The 19046-nt window shown below is 37.6% G+C and overlaps 1 protein-coding gene across 1 annotated transcript in view; it reads right to left on the minus strand.

Annotated features, from left to right (window-relative positions):
* slc12a5b (solute carrier family 12 member 5b) overlaps positions 1-19046 on the minus strand; it is a 43604-nt gene that overhangs the window by 13986 nt on the left and 10572 nt on the right. The window contains exons 2-4 of the mRNA XM_042491395.1: positions 5164-5267; positions 4889-5029; positions 602-748 (exon numbers count right to left, since the gene is read on the minus strand). Coding sequence (XP_042347329.1) covers positions 602-748; positions 4889-5029; positions 5164-5267 — 392 coding nt within the window. The remainder of the gene's footprint in view (positions 1-601; positions 749-4888; positions 5030-5163; positions 5268-19046) is intronic.

Below are 19046 nucleotides of genomic sequence, written 5' to 3' on the forward strand. Positions count from 1 at the left end.
GAGAATTCTGTCTTGAGTAAAAAAGCTGTGCGATTAAATGAGGCACTATCAAAGTCATTATGCAATAATTTAGATACATGTCCAGACCAGAAATCTGGAATAAAATAAATGTAAATTCTTATTTTGGACATTTTCTTTCCGCTAGTCTGAAGGAAGACATGTTTTGAAAACAAAAATGCCCCAAATCTCAAATCTGGACAGTGCAACACAAGTTGGTTGTTGATGGAGCTGCAAACTGACAGACTCCAACAGGGGAAATTTGGTGGTTGTGGGGTGTTAGTTGGTTTACTGGAAGTCTGCCTCATGCCAGGATTTACTATGCCACCCTCAGCATCTGTGCAATGAAAATTAGAATTATACAGCCTTTTATATTTTATAATAGCCTGTAGTTTAATCACACCTCATGCTACCTAAATTGGGTATGTGTGCTCTGGGGAACCACTTTCGACCGATATAATCTTGCGGGTGGATTTTTACAGCTATATTGTCCTCCAGCATTAAATTATATGGCCATATTTTAATGAAACATCTGTTTTGAGTGGAGTAAGTTACACAGAGCGGTCGTGCTACACAACAAATATTTGACAGCAGTTTTACTCACTGTGGAGCAACACATGAAGACGATTATAAAAGAGCCAAAAACACCCCCAATCCCAACCATCCAGGTCATCCGCAGGAAGAGGATAACACCAAAAATATTCTGGATGCATGGCAAGTACACACCCATCAGAGTGCCCAGCTGTGGAGCCTGAAAAACACAAACATGGAAAGTGATTAGTTGAAGTTTGTTTTTCTTCAGTCTTGCAACGTCTGAATGGATAAAAATGGGAGTTATAAACTGCCAGTAGTGCACTGTTTTCAGTCTTAGTCTCCTTAAATCTTTTCTGCCTTTTAAATTCACAAAACGGAAAGAAAGAGGTTTATTCTTTTCAAAAACAAAGAGATGGTAATTTTCTGTGGAGCCAAGGAAAACAAGCTCTTTGTTCACTTGAAATGGGTCCATTTTCTCTTAGTAACCTCTCTGCAGAAAAGTGGGAAGATAAATGTTTGGGTTTTTTTTTCCATGTTTCTGTCAGTGAATCTGTCTGGCAACTGAGCTGACTTTGTTGTTGCCAGAGTCACTAACAGAAACATGGAAAACGTTTTGGCATCGTAAGTTTCTGCAAACCGCAGACACATTACATTTATACTGTACATTTCATATGAAAATTGAAATGTAAAGAAGCTTAATTTTCAATATATTTTCAACATGTGTAATGTACACATTTAACATATTTGTGGTTTGCAGAAACATACAATGCCAATATTTATTCTTGTGTTTAGGTTTAATTTAAAAACTTGCATCTTACAGTTACAGCTCTAAAATTCTGCATTAATAGTTGCCAAAGTGTAAAAGAAAATACTACCATAACTGGTTGCGGTTCCACAAGGAGTTAGAGGGCAGAATATTTAATATTTTAATATTATTAAAAAAGTTACAATGTAAAGAATACACTGGAAAACAAAATAATTTATCAGATTCAGGATTTTCTTTTCTTCTAAAGTCTGAAGAGTTTGGGAGTCTTCATTTGAATTCAGAGCGCTCTGGGAACAGATGTATGTGATGAGAAGGAGCTGAAAGATGAACGGACAGATCAAAGTCACGGCTTGTGTTTTGTCCGCTGGGGAAAAGCCAGTGAGAGTCAGCTTGTGATGAGCTTGACTGCCCGCGCTGCAGGATGCTTCGGGTGACTCAGTCTGAGTAGTGTCTTCATATTGCGCTGACCCTCAGCTCCTCCGTCTGTGTCTTTCCCTGCAGACTTCGTGTCTCAAATGAGTGGAAAAGGATTTCAAGGTCCTCAGTGTGCTGTTGCTTTTCATGGGCAATAAATAAATAAATAAAATAAATAAATTCCGCTGACTTAGCATTTATAAGCAGTATATTGTAAACATAAAATAAATGATACATTATAATGTAATTGTATGCACCCATATGGGCACGTGTGTATTCATAAAAGTCTCTGCCTTCTTAAACAATTCTTAGTTCTCCTATTAAGACAGATTTTCTATCAATATAACTGTTTTACTATTTTGTCATGCACTATTTAAAGCCTACAATTACAAACAGAGAGGATTATGTTAAAAAATATATAAATATAAATTTTACCCCCTCATAGGAGGTAAAATTATATAGGTACCATCTATGATAGAGTAGCTAGTATCACTATATAAATCTTAGCAATAATACTTTCTATCAGTTGCATCATATGTCCAGTGACAATTTTAAAGGAAGGAAAGATCTGGCAGGAAAGAGACAAAATGCTTTGCTGTAACAACCGAAAAGCAAAATAAATCAAATATCCAGTATGTATCAGGTTATTACAGCTAGTCACTCACTGAGGGCAGTAGCGTCGACTGATGTTCAGCTAATGAGCTCACTACCTGCAGGTGTCTGACCTCAGGTCATCCTCTGCAGCACACTGCACGTAGCAACACAACAGGTCGCAACAACAAGTCTGTTCCAGGGTACATTGCAAGATCTAAAATTAAAAAAATCACAAAATGTTTGTATCCCTGGGCCCTGCCTTACAAACCTCTACAGACTGTGGTAGATGTGGCCTGTTGTGCCTCATGTACCGCTGCCAAGGAAGATTTGTTTTCAGTTCAGTTTGCTTGTTGGTTTCTTGTTGGGCTGCTGGCCCGATTTTCATGAAATTTGATGGAAGAAGGAAACCAGAAAGATTTTGGGGCGGATCTGAAATATTGTGAGATAGGACAATTGGCCTTGACAAAAAAAACTGCACACATCTTAAAATCCAGCAGATGGTAGTAAAGTTCAATGGTGACAAAAAGCCAATCGTGGAAATTCCACATCACAGTCCACATTCATGGTCCTCTGGGGCAGTGTTAACATGTCGCTGCTCAGACTTCATACAGAAAGAAATGTCATGGAGCACTCGCAGACAAACGAACGTACAACTGTAACAACACTTCTTTCTCAAACTACGGTTGTCTGCAATAAACTCCAACAGAGATACTGACGAAAAGTGTTCGGACTTTACACTTCACGAGAACAAGTAATACTGACCATGAAGTTTGAACCTGTGGCCTTCAACAACATGTCATTCTGATCTTGTAATAGTTTTGGAAATATATCCGCACATATACAGTGGTTACGGTTACAAATTTGCAGATGGCTGGACTATTAGCCACGGCAGAGGTCTGCTCTCTCCAAATGGGATCCAGAGATGGATTTAAGAGGGCAGAGATACTATAATGTAATTTGTTTTGTATACAACTTGGAAAATTCAAGAAATTTTTGTATACAGATTCTAGAAAAAAAATTGTATTTTGGGTTCCACTAGAATCAGTTTTCATTTGGCTTAAAGAGCCAAGCTGAACACACACCCAAAGCAAACAATAACTAAGAAACTGGTGGGAAATCCAGAGAGATTTCGGGTTATTGTTTTATATAGCCAGAAGAAACAAACGTGAAGTACAGGCATGTGTTAAATACACAATTTGACAAAACTATTTTAAATTGCCTTGAAAATCAAATCTGCGGCTATTGCTTAATATGATCTAATTTCCCCATATTCTCTGTGGAGATCATGGCTGTTCTTTGAAAACAAGTATCAGAAAATAAAGTTTAACGCATCAATATCATGAAATGTCGACAGTAAAAGTCCTGTGAAAACACTGTGTAGTTCTCAATGTCTGTTTCGTCAAAAGTTTGTCAGCTGTCTTCTGCTGGTTTTCATTTCAACCACTGGCTGGTCTGTTCCTCCCTTGAGGTTGGTCGATTTTCAACAAATCAAAAGCTGCATACCAAAACTCTATGTTTTGGATGCTCCCAGTACAAATGACAGGATACATACCAAAAAAAAGCAATGGAGGAAATTGAATTAAATTTGAGGACAGTGAAAAAATTATTGTGACAACTTACAAAACAAACGCAAAGTAATACTTTATTTGAAGTCAAAGGTTACTATTTTTTTGAGAAGTAGTCAAATTGTCAATAGTTTAATGGTGCAGCAATATGTGTGCGACTTTTTGCATAACCTCCTGTTGACTAAAAACATACACTTAGCACATAAATGCAATTTTATTTAAACATGGAAAACCCTGCAAAAATAGCCTACAGTCTGCATTTCCATTCACAGTGGACCAGTGGCTGTGTTCACAATCACTCTGAGAATACTCACTGTGAGCTCCTAACTTAGCCTAGAAACTCCTAGCAAGGAGTTCTAGCTTAGGAGGGATTTAGGAAAATTCTCAGAACAACTGTTGCCAGGAAAGCACAGAAACTTTTACCTTAAGGAGGTGGGGTTTACCCTGTTGCTAGGCAAGACACACGACCTTTTTTCACTGTAGGAGCTATTTCAAGGCCTAAGATACTTTGTGAATAACTTTTATCTTTACCAAGTCTTAAATGTAAGAGGAAATTCTTAGAAAATATAATGATTCCAAGAATTTCCACAGAGTTTCATCACTGGGAGCAGCTCTTTGCACTAGGAGTCTTTGTGAATTTGGCCCCAGTTTCGTGTGCAGAATCTGCAGTAGATGAGTATGCTTTTCTGTTTTTTTCTGGCATGTTATTTTCAACATCATGAACTCACTGGAAAACAGGTTAGTGTATGGAGGCCAGTGAAAATTTCACAGACCTAACTTCTTCTTTTTATATCTTTCCTTTTAAGTCTCTCACTTTCAAAATTGGTTTTCCTTGTTTGGACAGAGACGGACAGTATTTTGTATACAGCCTTTGGTCTCCTTTCAGAAATAAATATAAAAGAATACTTGTAAACTTTTGCTCTCTGGTTAGTTTCATGATTTTTTCTTGAGATAAATCTGATCTTCAGGTTCAGATCACTGCAGGGTGTGGATGAACAGATCAAACACAGTACTCTACCTTGATTGGTTTTTTAGACGGACGTGCCCCCTCCTCATTATTCTCTGCCTCTTCGTGCTCTTTGCTGCCCGTCGGCAGGTTGGAGTAGTTGGCCAGACTGCTGAGCAGAGAGGAGACCATTGGACTGGTATCCATCTCCTCCTGTAGCGCACGCACACACACACACACACACACACAAACACACACACACAGACACAGAGTGAGAGAAACAAACAGTCACATTAGAGCTAGCAATTAACTGGTGATATGAGCCCTATGTTTTATTCTTTCCTCACCTCAAACAGAGCCATATTCTTCCCGTCATACTGATGGCTCTTATCTGCAATGCTGGCTGCGCTGCTGTTGATGAAAGGACTGCTTTCCTTAGGGTTCCCATCACCTGAAAAACAGAAAATCAGCTAATTAAGAGCCGAGTCTTCATGCACAGCTGCAAACAGACATTGTGTAAATAGCTTGACAACTAAATTATTAGCAGATTGTTACTAAATCAAACTACTGTGTTGAAATTTCAGTGCTGAGAGGAATTGTAAAATCTTTACTGGCGCAAAGAAAAACTCAAATTACACGACAGACAGATTTGATTTGGTTTTTTGAAGGTTGCAGGTTTTAAGGTTAAGACTTGATTTGCATTTGTCAATACAATGGCGCTCCCTCCCTGAATTATGACGTTTTGCGGGTCCATGAACTCAACACAGGTAGAAGTCTTCATGAGTTTTTTCCCCTCTTCGGCAGTTTAAAAGCTTCTAAACCCAACCAGACGTGTTTCGTCTTTCTTGCTATATTTTTTGGTTCTCTGTGTTCTAAGACAATATGGTGTTTTTATATTCCGTGAAATAAAAATTGAAAATTTGGTATTTAACTAATGTGCGGCTCTTGAAATGATGACTGAAAGAGGAAATAAATGTTGGAAAAAGAATATTCAGAACAGTCTGTAGCCTGAGGGTTCACTTTTACATGTATTTATCTCATTGTTGGAAACTTTGGCCAAGACAATGAATGTTGGGAGCTCTGCGAAAAAACACAAGATCACTAATCATATAATTTAATTCAAGAATAAAGTACAGAATTTTGGGAAATCAATTACAAGATAAACATCACTTATATAAACAAATAAATCCCTGATAGCAAACAAAAATAATCAGATAGCCAACGTCATCAAACATTATCACAACCAACGTCATCATGATCATCCTCATCCTCATCAGAGATCCTCAACAGCACTACCATTACCTATACCCCCCAGACCTGAACTGAGTTCAGATGGGAAATGTGATGGGAATGAGTGTCTGTATCTATTGCTCTTTAAAGGGCGACATCTGAACCTTTAATCCCAGTCTGACAGTCCTGAATTTATATTCACATTTTGAAGCATTAAGATACTCTTTGCTTCCCTAAAACCCCTCTGACTTCTCATTATAAGACATCTCTTTACCTTCGTCCTCTTTATCTAACTCTTAAGCAGTAAGTGCAACAGCTGTAAAATACAATAATCCTGTAGCTCCTGTGCAACAATGAACAAATCAAACCTCACCTCAGTAACGGTACTTGCTAAACTATCTTTAAGTATAATAGCATTTAAAAGCGTAAGTGGTGAAAAGAACCACATCCTGCAGTTCAGCAACACAATCAAGTCGTCTCTTTCAATTCCCCAAGCTGCAGCAGCATTATACACTAATCTTTAGAGCAAAGAGGAGAGTCAAATGCCAGCCAAACTGCTCTCACGCAGCACATAATCCTTTGAACGACGGACTGCTATCCCAAAGACGTGCTGCCTGTCAAATTGGATTAGACAGCATTTCATTTTTTTTAATGTCATTTTTGAGTTTGTATGGAGGATTAGAGCTTTTATCAGCTTTCTATCAATACATGAGCACAACACATTCAAAACACCTAAACACTACGTGCCACTTTCCTCTGGGATTTCACATCAGTGATGTGAAAGACCTTTAAAACTTGAGAAGACAAATGTGAATTTCATTTCGCATTTTCCCAGCTGCAGTAAATGATGTTAAATGACATGCAGATAAAACTCTTTCAGACTGTGCAGTAGACAACAATGAAGACCTGAAGTGTCAAACTGCATTTTCTGACATTAAGACTCAGAGTAAATCTTTCATTTCTGCTCTTCGTTGCAATTCATATGATGCTGAAGCCAACCACCTGAATGTTCTGTAATCCACCGTGATTTTTAAATCTGCATTTAAAGCTCATTTTAGCTCTTGGCTTAGAGTGAAATCAGCTTTTAAAACCATGTTTTACTAAATGCCTTTGTGTGTGTGTGTGTGTGTGTGTGTGTGTAAACCTTTCTCTGTGTATGTATAAATATTTTTTATGTGTGTGACAGATTATGCATACTATAGACCGAATCACCGTAACGTCACAATAACAACGATCACTTCCAGGTCGAAAATTGATTTCTATTGCAGAGACGTGAAATCAGCAAACCTGTCTACTGTATATCTGTTTTCAACTGTTGTCATTGTCTTACAGCTGTAACTGTAAGATGTACAGCCAAATGTTGTCATATGGCCTTTCTGATGAGTCTGCTGTACTTATCTTATGTACTGCATTGTTTTGCTCCAATTGTAAATAATAGTGATATTATAAAAGAAAAGTGTGATGTTATGAAGTATCACTAAGAATAATTCTATTCTATTGTTTTTAATATGTATATATATTTTACACAGTCTAGTTGAAAGATTTTTTTTTTTTTTTTGTCTTTTTTTTATTTATTAATGTCGAACACTCTAAAGATCTGCAGCAGAGGAGGCAGATTAGCTGACACTTCACAGTCTGTTTTCTGCCTCCTGACCCTCAATAAGCTGCTAAAACATGTTCATGTCTCTCACGCAATGAAGCTGTGTGTCAGAGTCAGCAAGTAAGCAGTGATGGATTCTCGCTGGCGGCCCTGAGATGTTACCCCTGGGACGTGTGCGTGTCATGTCATAAACCTCCTTCATTAAACAACATTCAAACAATGATAAAAGCTGAACTGAGCTTATAAAGTAAAGTATTTTACAACAATGTCAACAATAATCACCCATTTACAAGCAGCATAAAAACAAACCACACATTATCCCTTTCTGTCCTCAGATTTAAAAACCACATGCTTTACTGCACTCAGTGAGTGACCTTGGAGTCTAACCAACAAACAAATCTACCAGAGCTTCTGCTGGAACTGATATCCTGATCCATCTCTGCAAAAGAGAATATGCAAAGAGCAATATGCATTTTTGTGCATATTATATGATTAATGCAGCATTTAGAAATGTGTCAGTTACAGTAAATATGCAACAACATGTGGATGTTTGTGTCTGACTTTCATACTGATAAAACTGTTTCATATTTCTATGAGAACAGATACTGCTCTGCATTCAGACGCCAATCCAAGACAATTCATGCAACCTCGTCTCACTCCTAGGGAGTTCAAAAATTCTGCTTGGGCAGTAGCCCTTAGCATCAGTTACAGACGCACAGTGCATCCTTTTGGGTCTGTATGAGACACGAGTCTTTTAACCAACTCCAATGTTAACCTATTTGTGTCACCATTAGACAATCAGAGCAGCGGACAAATTATAAGCAAGAGAGCCCGCTCAGGTAAGGTGGGAGGGGAGGTGGATGTGTGAAATTAAGTCAGTCTTGATTTATTTTGTAACATCAGTAACTGGTTACTTGAATCACATCTGTCAACCCAACAACCTGATCTTTTCATAATTTTAACTAAGTAGTTTTGTTGCCTTAAACAGAAGTACTGACTACCTGAATCAAGAATGCAAAAGGCCCCAGTGTCACTACACCCATGCCACGGATTTCCGCCCAAGCATGAAAAATGATAATTCGGGATGAGATCATATTCAAGTGTGAGTTAACAAACAATAATTAATGATTCACAAAGTGTTGCCTAACCACAAGAACTCAAAGTGACTTTTGACCAAGCGTCTTGAACATATTACTGCAGCAGATTATGTTTCATTTTTTGCCATTCTAGCTTAATGTCTCAGCATATTGAATACAATTACCTGATGAATCACATCCCACCTCAGACAGCCTGCCATCACAATAAACCTACAATGGTGAAATTGGTTAACATTATACCTGCTGAACATCAGCATGTTAGCCAAAAAGACAAAAAGCTTTAAGGTATAATGACCCTTAAACCTGATAATGTACATACAGAGAGATCTAAATTTATAGCAGATGCCCAGACAATAAATTCAGATTACAGAAATTTATGCCTGTGCAGTGTTAATCCTTCACAGGTAAGATACTGTCTGTGCCTACTGTCCACCTTTCATCCAATTAAACCCCACTTTTTTTTTTTTTTACCTTAACTCTTCACGAATCCTCCTGCTCAGAGGGTAAGGATCTGCTCTCCCTTTGAGATCTAAACTGTGTTAAACCTGACATATTATCAACCATGACTGACTTTTGACCTTCTGATGGGGGATACAATTCAATCATTTTTTTCCTGAAGGTGTACTCGCTATTCCACTGAGCTCAAAAGCACAGATTCAGCATAAACTGGGCCACTGACAAAGAGAACAATAAGTTTTTTCCAGCCAGTTCTGACATGTACAAGTACTGATACTAGATGATCAGATTTAAAAGCTTTGCAGATGACAGAATTATTTTCCTTGATTGCTGAGTGTTTTGCAGAAAAGCAGAAAAGAAGAAAATGTTTCACTGGATTTTTAGTCAGTTGATTAGCACAACTATCATCAATGCTGCGCTGAAGTTTTACAGCTGAGTCATTCTATAATTTGAGTAATATTTCCAAAATGTTTTCATCTTCTTTCTGAATAACTTGCTCTGACCTGGAAAGTTTAAAGCCCTTTTCATACATTTAAAGGAGATCATGTTCTTGAGTTTTAACCAGGACCAAAAAACTGAGCACAGCACTCAATCTCTCAAATATCCCCGGAATTTTAGCGTCAATTTTAAGGTTTTACTCCTGGTTTACAAAGCACTTAATGGCTCGGCAGTATGGATCAGACATGCTTACTCTTTAGCCTCACTGATCTTGTCTATCAGTGTAGGGTCACATCACCACAGTCTGTTGGAAAAAAGTAAAATAAAGTTTATGTACTCAAGTAGTAGACTGGTTCTAACAATAGTTTAAAGTAGAGGTGCTGTTAGGCTTCAGTGTCTGAGGCTTCAGCCCTGAATGTTTCACAAATAGCCCCAGATGTAAATATACAGGCTAAACTTATATTTAAAGAATAACAATATGTCTTATAATAAAGGAAAAATCCCCAGATATCTACTCAGACCATTTTTTTAAGTAAAGGTACCAATACTAACGTGTAAAAATACTTTGTCAAAAGTAAAACTCCCAATATAAAATGTTACTCCATGAAAGTTAAGTGATAGCATCAAAATATATTTCAACTACCAAAAGCACTTCAAGGTAACCTTAGTAACAAATAAATGTCATATGGTTAAAAAGTAAAATATTTTCCACTGAGATGTAGAGGAATATAAGTACAAAGTATCATAATACTCAATACTCAAGTACGAGTACCTCAAATTGTACTAAAGGGCAGTACTTGAACACATTCCTCACTGTTAACATGAATACATTTAACTATTTTTCTAACTCTGGACAATACGTTTTAAATGACAGTTGCAAAATATTCTGTTTCTACTCAATACTACTTACTAATAAAGGCTAATATTTTTAGCATCTCAATTCATATGTAATTTGTTAGATAAGGTAAAAAACCAAGAGATGAAGTCAGTAGTGTGAAGTAAATGAACAACATTAATTTTTACTGTTTTTTTAAAATAAAAAACAATTTTACATTCTACACTGTAACAAATTACAGTGAAAATCCCGCAAAATTCAAACACTATGTGCAATTTTTCTAAATAAAGTAAAACACAATTAATCTAGATGTATTTTGGAGCCATAAAATAGTTAACACGAATGGTAGGCTGCTGTATGACTTTACAGTATTATGTGGTATTTTTGATTTTATCAAACGAAGGCCTAACGGACGGAGACAAACCATATGTAGGTTAGCTACAGTTTACACTACAAATTTCAATTATACTGTAGAAAACTATAATGAATTTAGTAATAATATACTGTTGATGTCAATACTGTCGTGACAGTATTATGCTGGCAACTACAGCTGCCAGCAGTTTACCCTAATTTTACAGGAAATTCTTTCACAGTGATAATTATATATATATATGTTGTTTTTGTACTGTCTTGTTATTCTCTGTAGCAGAGGCACAATGCACAGCATAAAAAGTTAGACCACAGATCATGAAGAGGTCGCCTAGGGGGAAAAAGTATTTAAAATGTTTTGAAAGAGAGAACTGAGTCAGCCAGTCTGGTGGAGCTACCTGGGGGCTGTAATGCAGGAAGAATAGAACATTTTTCTTCTTCATTTTTGACTGTGATACAATCTGACATGCTCTACTCAAGGATTTTAACCTCTGGTTTGACCCCATATTGATAATGGATGTCTGTCTGGGGTATTTTGGACTACCTACATGTGCTTGACATAATACACGTCTGATGAAATCAAAGTGCACACATCAGTTTCCCTTTGATTACACAACACAGAGGAATCATTGGCAGGGAGATTTTAAGAGTGTTGAAAGCAACCTAGTATATAGATACATGTCTGCAAATGCTTAAAACTGAGAGGTTTATATCAGTGTGAAAAGTACTTTAGAATTATCTGCACACATGAGAACATTCAGGAAATCACCAGGGAACAGAAACAGTTTCTTTAAGTTTTCACCACCAACAACAACATGGGCAAGCAAAAGGATTTGCAGATTCTCATTCCAGAAACAATTTTTCCCCAGACTCCTTCAAAGGAAAAATGTTACTGTGGGTCTGAACATGTAAAGCAACAATACAAAAGTACTGAGCGAACTTTATGTTTTTTGTGCAGGTCAGACAAGGACGAGCCGCCCCATCTGACCCATATTACTGCCCCTGGACAAGCTCTTTGTATTCCTTTGTCTGTCTGCCTACGCTTAAACACACACACACACACACACACACACACACACACACACACACATGCACACGCACACATTCACACACACCTCTAAAACACAAAGTGAATACATTTTAGCTCTTATCATATACATGCAGGTTTTTCCAGTTTGTCTTATATTAACAGTTTAGACTGTAAGTAAATACATTCAGCCTTTAATGGTTCAGTCAGTCATGCTTCATGATATACATTTGGGGCAAATGTTCAAATAAAACATAATTAAATACTTTAATTTGTTTAGTTAAAAATCAGCATCTTGTGACAAGCTGTCATACCACAGCCTACAAAGATTACTGATGTTCCGATGGATATCAGAAACTGTAATATCCTGTGATTCACCACAACTTGGCTGAATCCTAGAAAACATCATTCAACCAGGTCTTTCTATTTGATCTGACAGAAGAGGAAACATCTTGTATCTGTAGTGTGAAGAAATGTACAATGCCAACATGTTATTCTGGCGGCTAAACTGCAGCATTTCAAATCTACAGTTAGAAGAAATGAGCCCAGAGACAAAGGTTGTCTCAGCTGTTTGATGCTGACTTTAGGTTTTTCTTTGCTCATCCCTTCAGAGGAGTCTGAGACCTCTGAAGTTCGCAGTCTAAACTCTGCAGCCGAGGGACAATCAAAAGGGAATTACCCAGAGAGAAGAATTAGCCTCGGCCTTAGAGTGGTGATGCTCTCACCCTCATGATTTAGTGTATTCAGTGCTTGATGGGAAGTGGCAGAAAGTTACTAAACATTTTAAACAATAAATGAGCTGTCATTAAAGACTGTTAACTCTCAGACTGTGTGACAGAGTTCATTAACTGGAGCTCGCCTCTCCTTCTGTATTAAACTACAATATTTCTGGAGCAGGAGGTGACAGATTTTGATGAGGAAATTAATACATGTGGTTACGTTAGAGGAAGATGTCTGTGTCGAATTATTAATCTGTCCAAAACACAAACACACACACAGAAAGAAAGAGCTAAATAAAAGAAAAGAATCTGCCCTGAAAAAAAACATTGGCAGATAAGTTTGTGACTCAAATGTTCAGCAGCTTGAAATGATTTGTTTGTCACTGATGGATAATCCTACTGTGCATAGCCCTGTTTTATCCCTTGGACAGACAGACGCGACTTATTGATAAGAAGTGATCGGCTCAGAAAGATGACATCACTGCAAAACTACAAGATCTGAAATGCTGCTGCTGCAGCGGACAGAGCTGTGACTGCAATTTGACTGCAGATGAAAGGCAGTGGGCGGTGTAGATTTGTACCCTTGATGTGACATGGCTATTACAAAATGGACAGTTTATACCGGCTTTTAAAAGCTTAATGGGACACAAGCTCAAGGGGATTATCCAGCAGCTGCTGGAGGCCACAGAGGAAGGCCGAAATTAACTTCTGCATGTGAGAGGACTGCACCAATCAGCTGCACAGCAAACGCCACAATTACATCAACCACACACAAACCTCATTCATTTTCCACCCCGACTGCTGTAACTGTGGAACTAAAGCTAATTCCATGAAGTCATTTGTTTAATTTAAATCTACGTCCTGACTGAAAGTCTCTTTCACTGCGTATGTCGCACACAGCCTGCTGCCTGTCTTTGTTTCGGTCTCCAGGCAGATTGTGGTCAGCAGGGTGATAAAAAGATGCCCCTAAATGCTACACACTGGACCTTAACAATACCATAGTCAAAAAATACACCAAGTTAAAGTCCTAAATGCAAAATGTAACTTAATGTTATACTATGTGAAATTGCTATGTACAAAATCACACTTGTCAGCTAGTACCAACCTCACTTGAGCACTGTGGGGGTAAACGCCCATAAATGTCTCCAACACAGTAAATGAGAAGAAAATAAAAAAATACTGTCAGAGGGCAGAATCTCTGCAAATATATACACCGCCACACAATTCTGTGTGTATAACTTAGAGTGGTAATAGAAAAAGGCCAATAAACCAATTCAAATAATTTAAAAAAGTTCACCAAATATCTCATACTGACATTTTATGACTCATCTAATCACTGACCTTACCACATCTGGCTATCTAATACAGTGACCAAAATATAAAGAAAAGTCTTTTGTTTTTATTCCCATTTTTCATGAGAGGAAATAAATTAAAAGTGCTCACTAAGATGGATTCAAAGAAATTTGTGGGAACCTGGTCGATTCAAAGAAATTTGTGGGAACCAGGTCTTTTCTTGAATAAATATTAAATATTTTTTTCAACTTAAGAAAAATGGGACTAAAAACAAAAGTGTTGCGTTTATATTTTTGTTCAGACTAAATCACCACATGCAGTCTTCTTCTTGAGAGATGAATTCATGCTTTAACTTCCAAACATTCATTCTCTTGAACCAAAATATAATGTTCAGCAGCAGAAAATAGTTTCTTTTATACTCCATTGCTTTGCAGAACACATGTCAAAACAGCATGGCATCAAGTTTCACGAATATCCCCCTTCCTCTTGTTTTGATATAAAACACATACAGAACTTTCTCATCAGCTGCTTCATGTGACACACTTGCATAAAGTCCTAATGTTTGTGTGATTGCTGTGATCATATCACTAGCAATGCTTCACCGGACCCAAAAAGATATAAACACTGGACCTCGTGCACATCTGTGAAGTTGTCAATCGATCTCATCATGGTGCTTCAAAACAAAACTGCTCCAAATTCAAACCAGCCTCAACATTTCCAGATGTCGAGTTTTTTTTCATGTCAAACAAAACAATGTTGTTGCCTCTGATATCACTTTACACTTCTGCCTCTCCAACACGCATGACAGGCGTGTTCACCAGAGAGAATAGCACTCAGTTGCTGGTGAGAATTGGTGTTCCCTGTATAACTCAGCTGCTAATGAGACCATGCTGTTCCTGTGCTTGTTCACATGTTTTTCAGCCAGGAGAGGCTTAGATGTGGGGAGAAGATGCAACACAGCAACCACAGACCCACATACTGTTTATACAGATTGCAGGCTATAAATACAGGAGGCATATCCTACTGACAGCCAGGGATTTGCTTTTGTTTCAAGTAAACAAAAACAACAGTAAACTTAACATGACATGTTTATACAATTTGGTTACTCCGTCTGCTAAGTTAACTGCTGCTTGTGTTTAATAATACATAGAACTGCACAGCCGCCACTGCAATACAGATCAAAAGTTGCTGAAGAGTCACACCCATAACAACAGTTTACCACCTTCATGAGAAGACAGATCAGTGTGTCCTAAATGTCCCAGTGCACCATTGCCAGTAATTACACTATCACAAATAAGAGGGAACTGAAAAGAAAAGTTCCACAAATCAATACCATTTGCATATCTGTTCAATAAATATGAATCAACAACAAACCAGCAAACAGCTAACGTAGGTTGGTTTTGCCCGACAGTGTAAAAGTCGCAAATCAATGTTTTACATAGGGTTATGTACGGACTGTTTGATGGTCAGGATCAATAACTTCCTGGATTTTAACTGTTTGCCAGGTAGTGGATCCTGACTAAGAAATAGTGTTGTGAAAAACTATCAAACAAGATAAACCCTGTCCATAAGTGAGCTTAAGAGGCGCTGGTAGATGTTCCCTCAAACAGAGCCAGACTAGCTGTTCCCTCCTGTTTCCAGCCTTTCTGTTAATCTATGTCAGCCAGCTGCTTGGCTGTAGCCATGGCCACAGGCATTATGTTTTTGGGTTTGTCTGTCCAGTTCTTGTGAAAATGATTTGTCTTTGAGGGAATTTCTTCAAATATGGCACAAACGTCCACTTGGATTCAACGATGAACTAATTCGATTTTGGTGGTTAAAGGTCAAGGTCACTGAGACTTTACATACATCACATTCCCGTCAATGCAATATCTCAAGAACACCTTAGGGGAATTCCTTCAAATTTGGTATGAATGTCCACTGGGACTCAAGAATGAACTGATGAATATGCTGGTCGAAGCTCAAAGGTCACAGTTGCTGCACCTTCATGTTTTTGGCCAGGACTCAAGAATTGCTGCACTTAATACAATAAAATTGGACACAAATGTCTAATACCATAAAATGATGAAGTAATGACATTTTATATCCTAAAGGTCAAACATCAGCTTCACTGTGACACCATAATGCCCTGCAAAAACACATGTTTGGCTGTGACTCAACATCATAACTCAGGAACAGAAGGAGAGACATTTGGTCAGATACTTAACTGGTGACCCTGATTTTGGGTGTCCACCTTGAAACTGAGTTGATCGTATAGATCTTCTGTTCTGCCAAGTTGGAGCTGTGTGAGAAGCCTCAACGTTTTAGAGATCTTATCTTCTTCTGCATATTTGAGGCACTGTCTAACTGTCATGGCTACAACTTTGTGTTCTACCCCGCACATCTGATGATCAACCACAAGTTCATTGGTTTTGATGATATCAAGCTTCAGGCAATTGTCACTGAACAATGTGATAAAACTTTATCAGTCCTTTGTACTTTTCTGTAAAAAAATGTATAGAAAGCATGTTTCTCACTGGTGATTATTTGCTGGAATCACACGTCATTACAGTAACATTTACCATTTAACCAAGAAATACATGTAATGCATTTTATTAAATCCCTTCATAATCCTTATTACATATATGAGCCTGAACAAACATGGGTGCAAACTGCAACTGTTTTTTTTTTTTTTTGACAGCAAAACTATTTGTTTATGGTTATGGGAACATTATACTTCAAGTTAAAAGAAATAATTTCGGGTAGCGCTCCAGTCTTTGCTAATGAAATAAGAAAGTTTCATACACTACACTGAACATCTTCATACCAACCTCTTTATGGTGGTATGAGATTGGCTTTTGGGCCATTTGAATAAACAAACAATGCTGCTGACAGTATCAAAAGGGAAAACAACAGTAAAAGTGCGTTTTTTGTTATGGTCTGTTTATAAGCCTATATTTGTGTATCCTAATTCAGGTCTTTGAGCCCCTAAGTCAGTGTGTCAGAAAGATTAGTGTTCCTGTCTTTGAGCTTCAGCTGCTCAGCAGGGCACGGATTCAGGGCACGAAGTAACAATGACAACAGATTTCTACTGAAATGAAATGCACTTAACATACTGATTATGCTCACACACGCAGGATTGAGACACAAAGACAAAGTATCATGTTGATTCCATTTAGATGACTAAAGAATTCATAGTTGTATTATTAGAAACCACAGACCCAAAAATGCATGTTGAAATCAGGTTTATCATCAATAAAGCAAGCTCTAAATCAGTTTTCCCATAATATGCCTTTGCTTATTTGTTATGGGGGAACAAAATGAGAAAAACAAAGGTTGAACTAGCAAAGTCTTTGTAATGACTGACTCATCTGTGGTTTTGGGACAAAATCAAGTCCTGACCACTGGCCAAGCAGCTGCAGAGTGCTCAACACATTTCCCCCAAACAGAGAACATCAAATGATTCATCCACAGGGAGAACTCAATGGTGCATGAAGGTTAATGAGGAATAATTTACTACATGATGTAAATTAAAGTGAACTTTACTACTATTTTCCTTTGTGAGTGGACATGGATACAATAAACAGATGCAGGTGAAGGCAAAAAACTACTTTGGGAATATGAGAGCCATATGAAAAGTGTTTGTAGAAGTATGCATGGGTCAGAAATTGGTGATGAAGATAAAGATGTGAAGAGAGAAAGACAGAAAGATGTTTGTTCTGATCAACTTAATAGACCGTTTCAAACTTGACAATGTAAACGTGGGTCTCTTTGTATTCCCTGTTGGAATATTTTGCAGCTTTGGTGAATGACATCAGCTGACAGCTTGGAAGTGAAAATGGACCCAAGCTGTTACCTAGCGAAACGGTCTATAGACTAAATCAGTGTGATGTTGCACTTACAACAATAATCACTTCCGAGGAGACAGCTGGCCTTTCAAAAGCCTTTCACAAGTATTAAACCTTTGAACCCTGAACAAATTGGTGCGATTTTTTTCACAAACATATAAGGGACACATGAGCTTAACTTTCTTTTCTTGTTCTTTTTTTTACTAATTTCTTGCAGATTTTTGGATCATTTCTTTTTCCACTGCTCATTACCTTATTGTTTTGAAAGAATTCAAGCCAGTTTGCTTAGGTTACAAAAGGTTAAAGATATATATGCAAATACTGTAATTCAACCTATGAGACATCTTTGCTGTGCTTATTTTATACACTTTGTTGCTTTGCTGTCATCTTTGATAAACTACATACCGACACTGACATTAAACAATGAACTGCTATGAACAGGGGCTGCCTCAAAAACATACTTTAGCCACCTAAAAAAGAATGATCAGTTCAAGTATACGCTGTATTTAGAAATGTGATGCGGCAGTTTTGTACACAAAAGTTGTACACAAAATAGCTGCAAGTATGCAGCAAAAAGTTTGGAAATTTCACAGAAAAACATTTGGATATTCTTATACTTGTCACAAAACATTTATCTCACATCTTCCTGTTATTCTATATAGCACTGTACGGTAGGTTATGCTTATCTTCTAAATGTACCTGCTTACTTTGTCCCAGTTTAACTAATTTTCCAGGACCATCAGCCATCATTTCCAGCCAATATCTGGTGCTACTTAAAGAAAATGTTGCTTGGAATAATTTTTCAGTTATCGTCAACAAATCCAATTAAAAGACGAAAAAACAATGAATAAAAAATTATTTTGACTAATTTTGTTGGGGTCTACTTCCAGTGTCAGATTTGTTGCTCTAGTAGTAGCAGTAGTGTATTTTCAGCAGCTGCGTCATGTTTATGTGTGATTGTGGAAACTACTGTTTTTTATAATAAAGGAACACGTCAGTCAGTTAGACAGTATGGCTCACTGATGTGTTTTTTAACAGTTTTTAACAACAACAAAGCTCTATGGCACAGAGGAATGAGTGACTGAACTGCTGAGAGTGAGCTGCGGAAGGGAAAGTGATGAGGAAGAAAGGATTACACCACACTGTTTTTAATCATCTCCAATCTAAGATGTCTGGATGGAGAGATGTTGTGGCTCAGTGGGAGGATTAGTGGAAAGCTCCATCACTATTCTCTTTCTCTAGCTCAGTGACTCTGCTCCTGGATCTCAAACTGTCGACCTCTGGAGAGTGATCATGGTCTTAGTAAAGCAACCAAAGCCTCAGTGAGTCATATCACTGC

This window comes from Plectropomus leopardus, chromosome 8 (assembly GCF_008729295.1).
Source record: "Plectropomus leopardus isolate mb chromosome 8, YSFRI_Pleo_2.0, whole genome shotgun sequence".
Classification (NCBI taxonomy): domain Eukaryota; kingdom Metazoa; phylum Chordata; class Actinopteri; order Perciformes; family Serranidae; genus Plectropomus; species Plectropomus leopardus.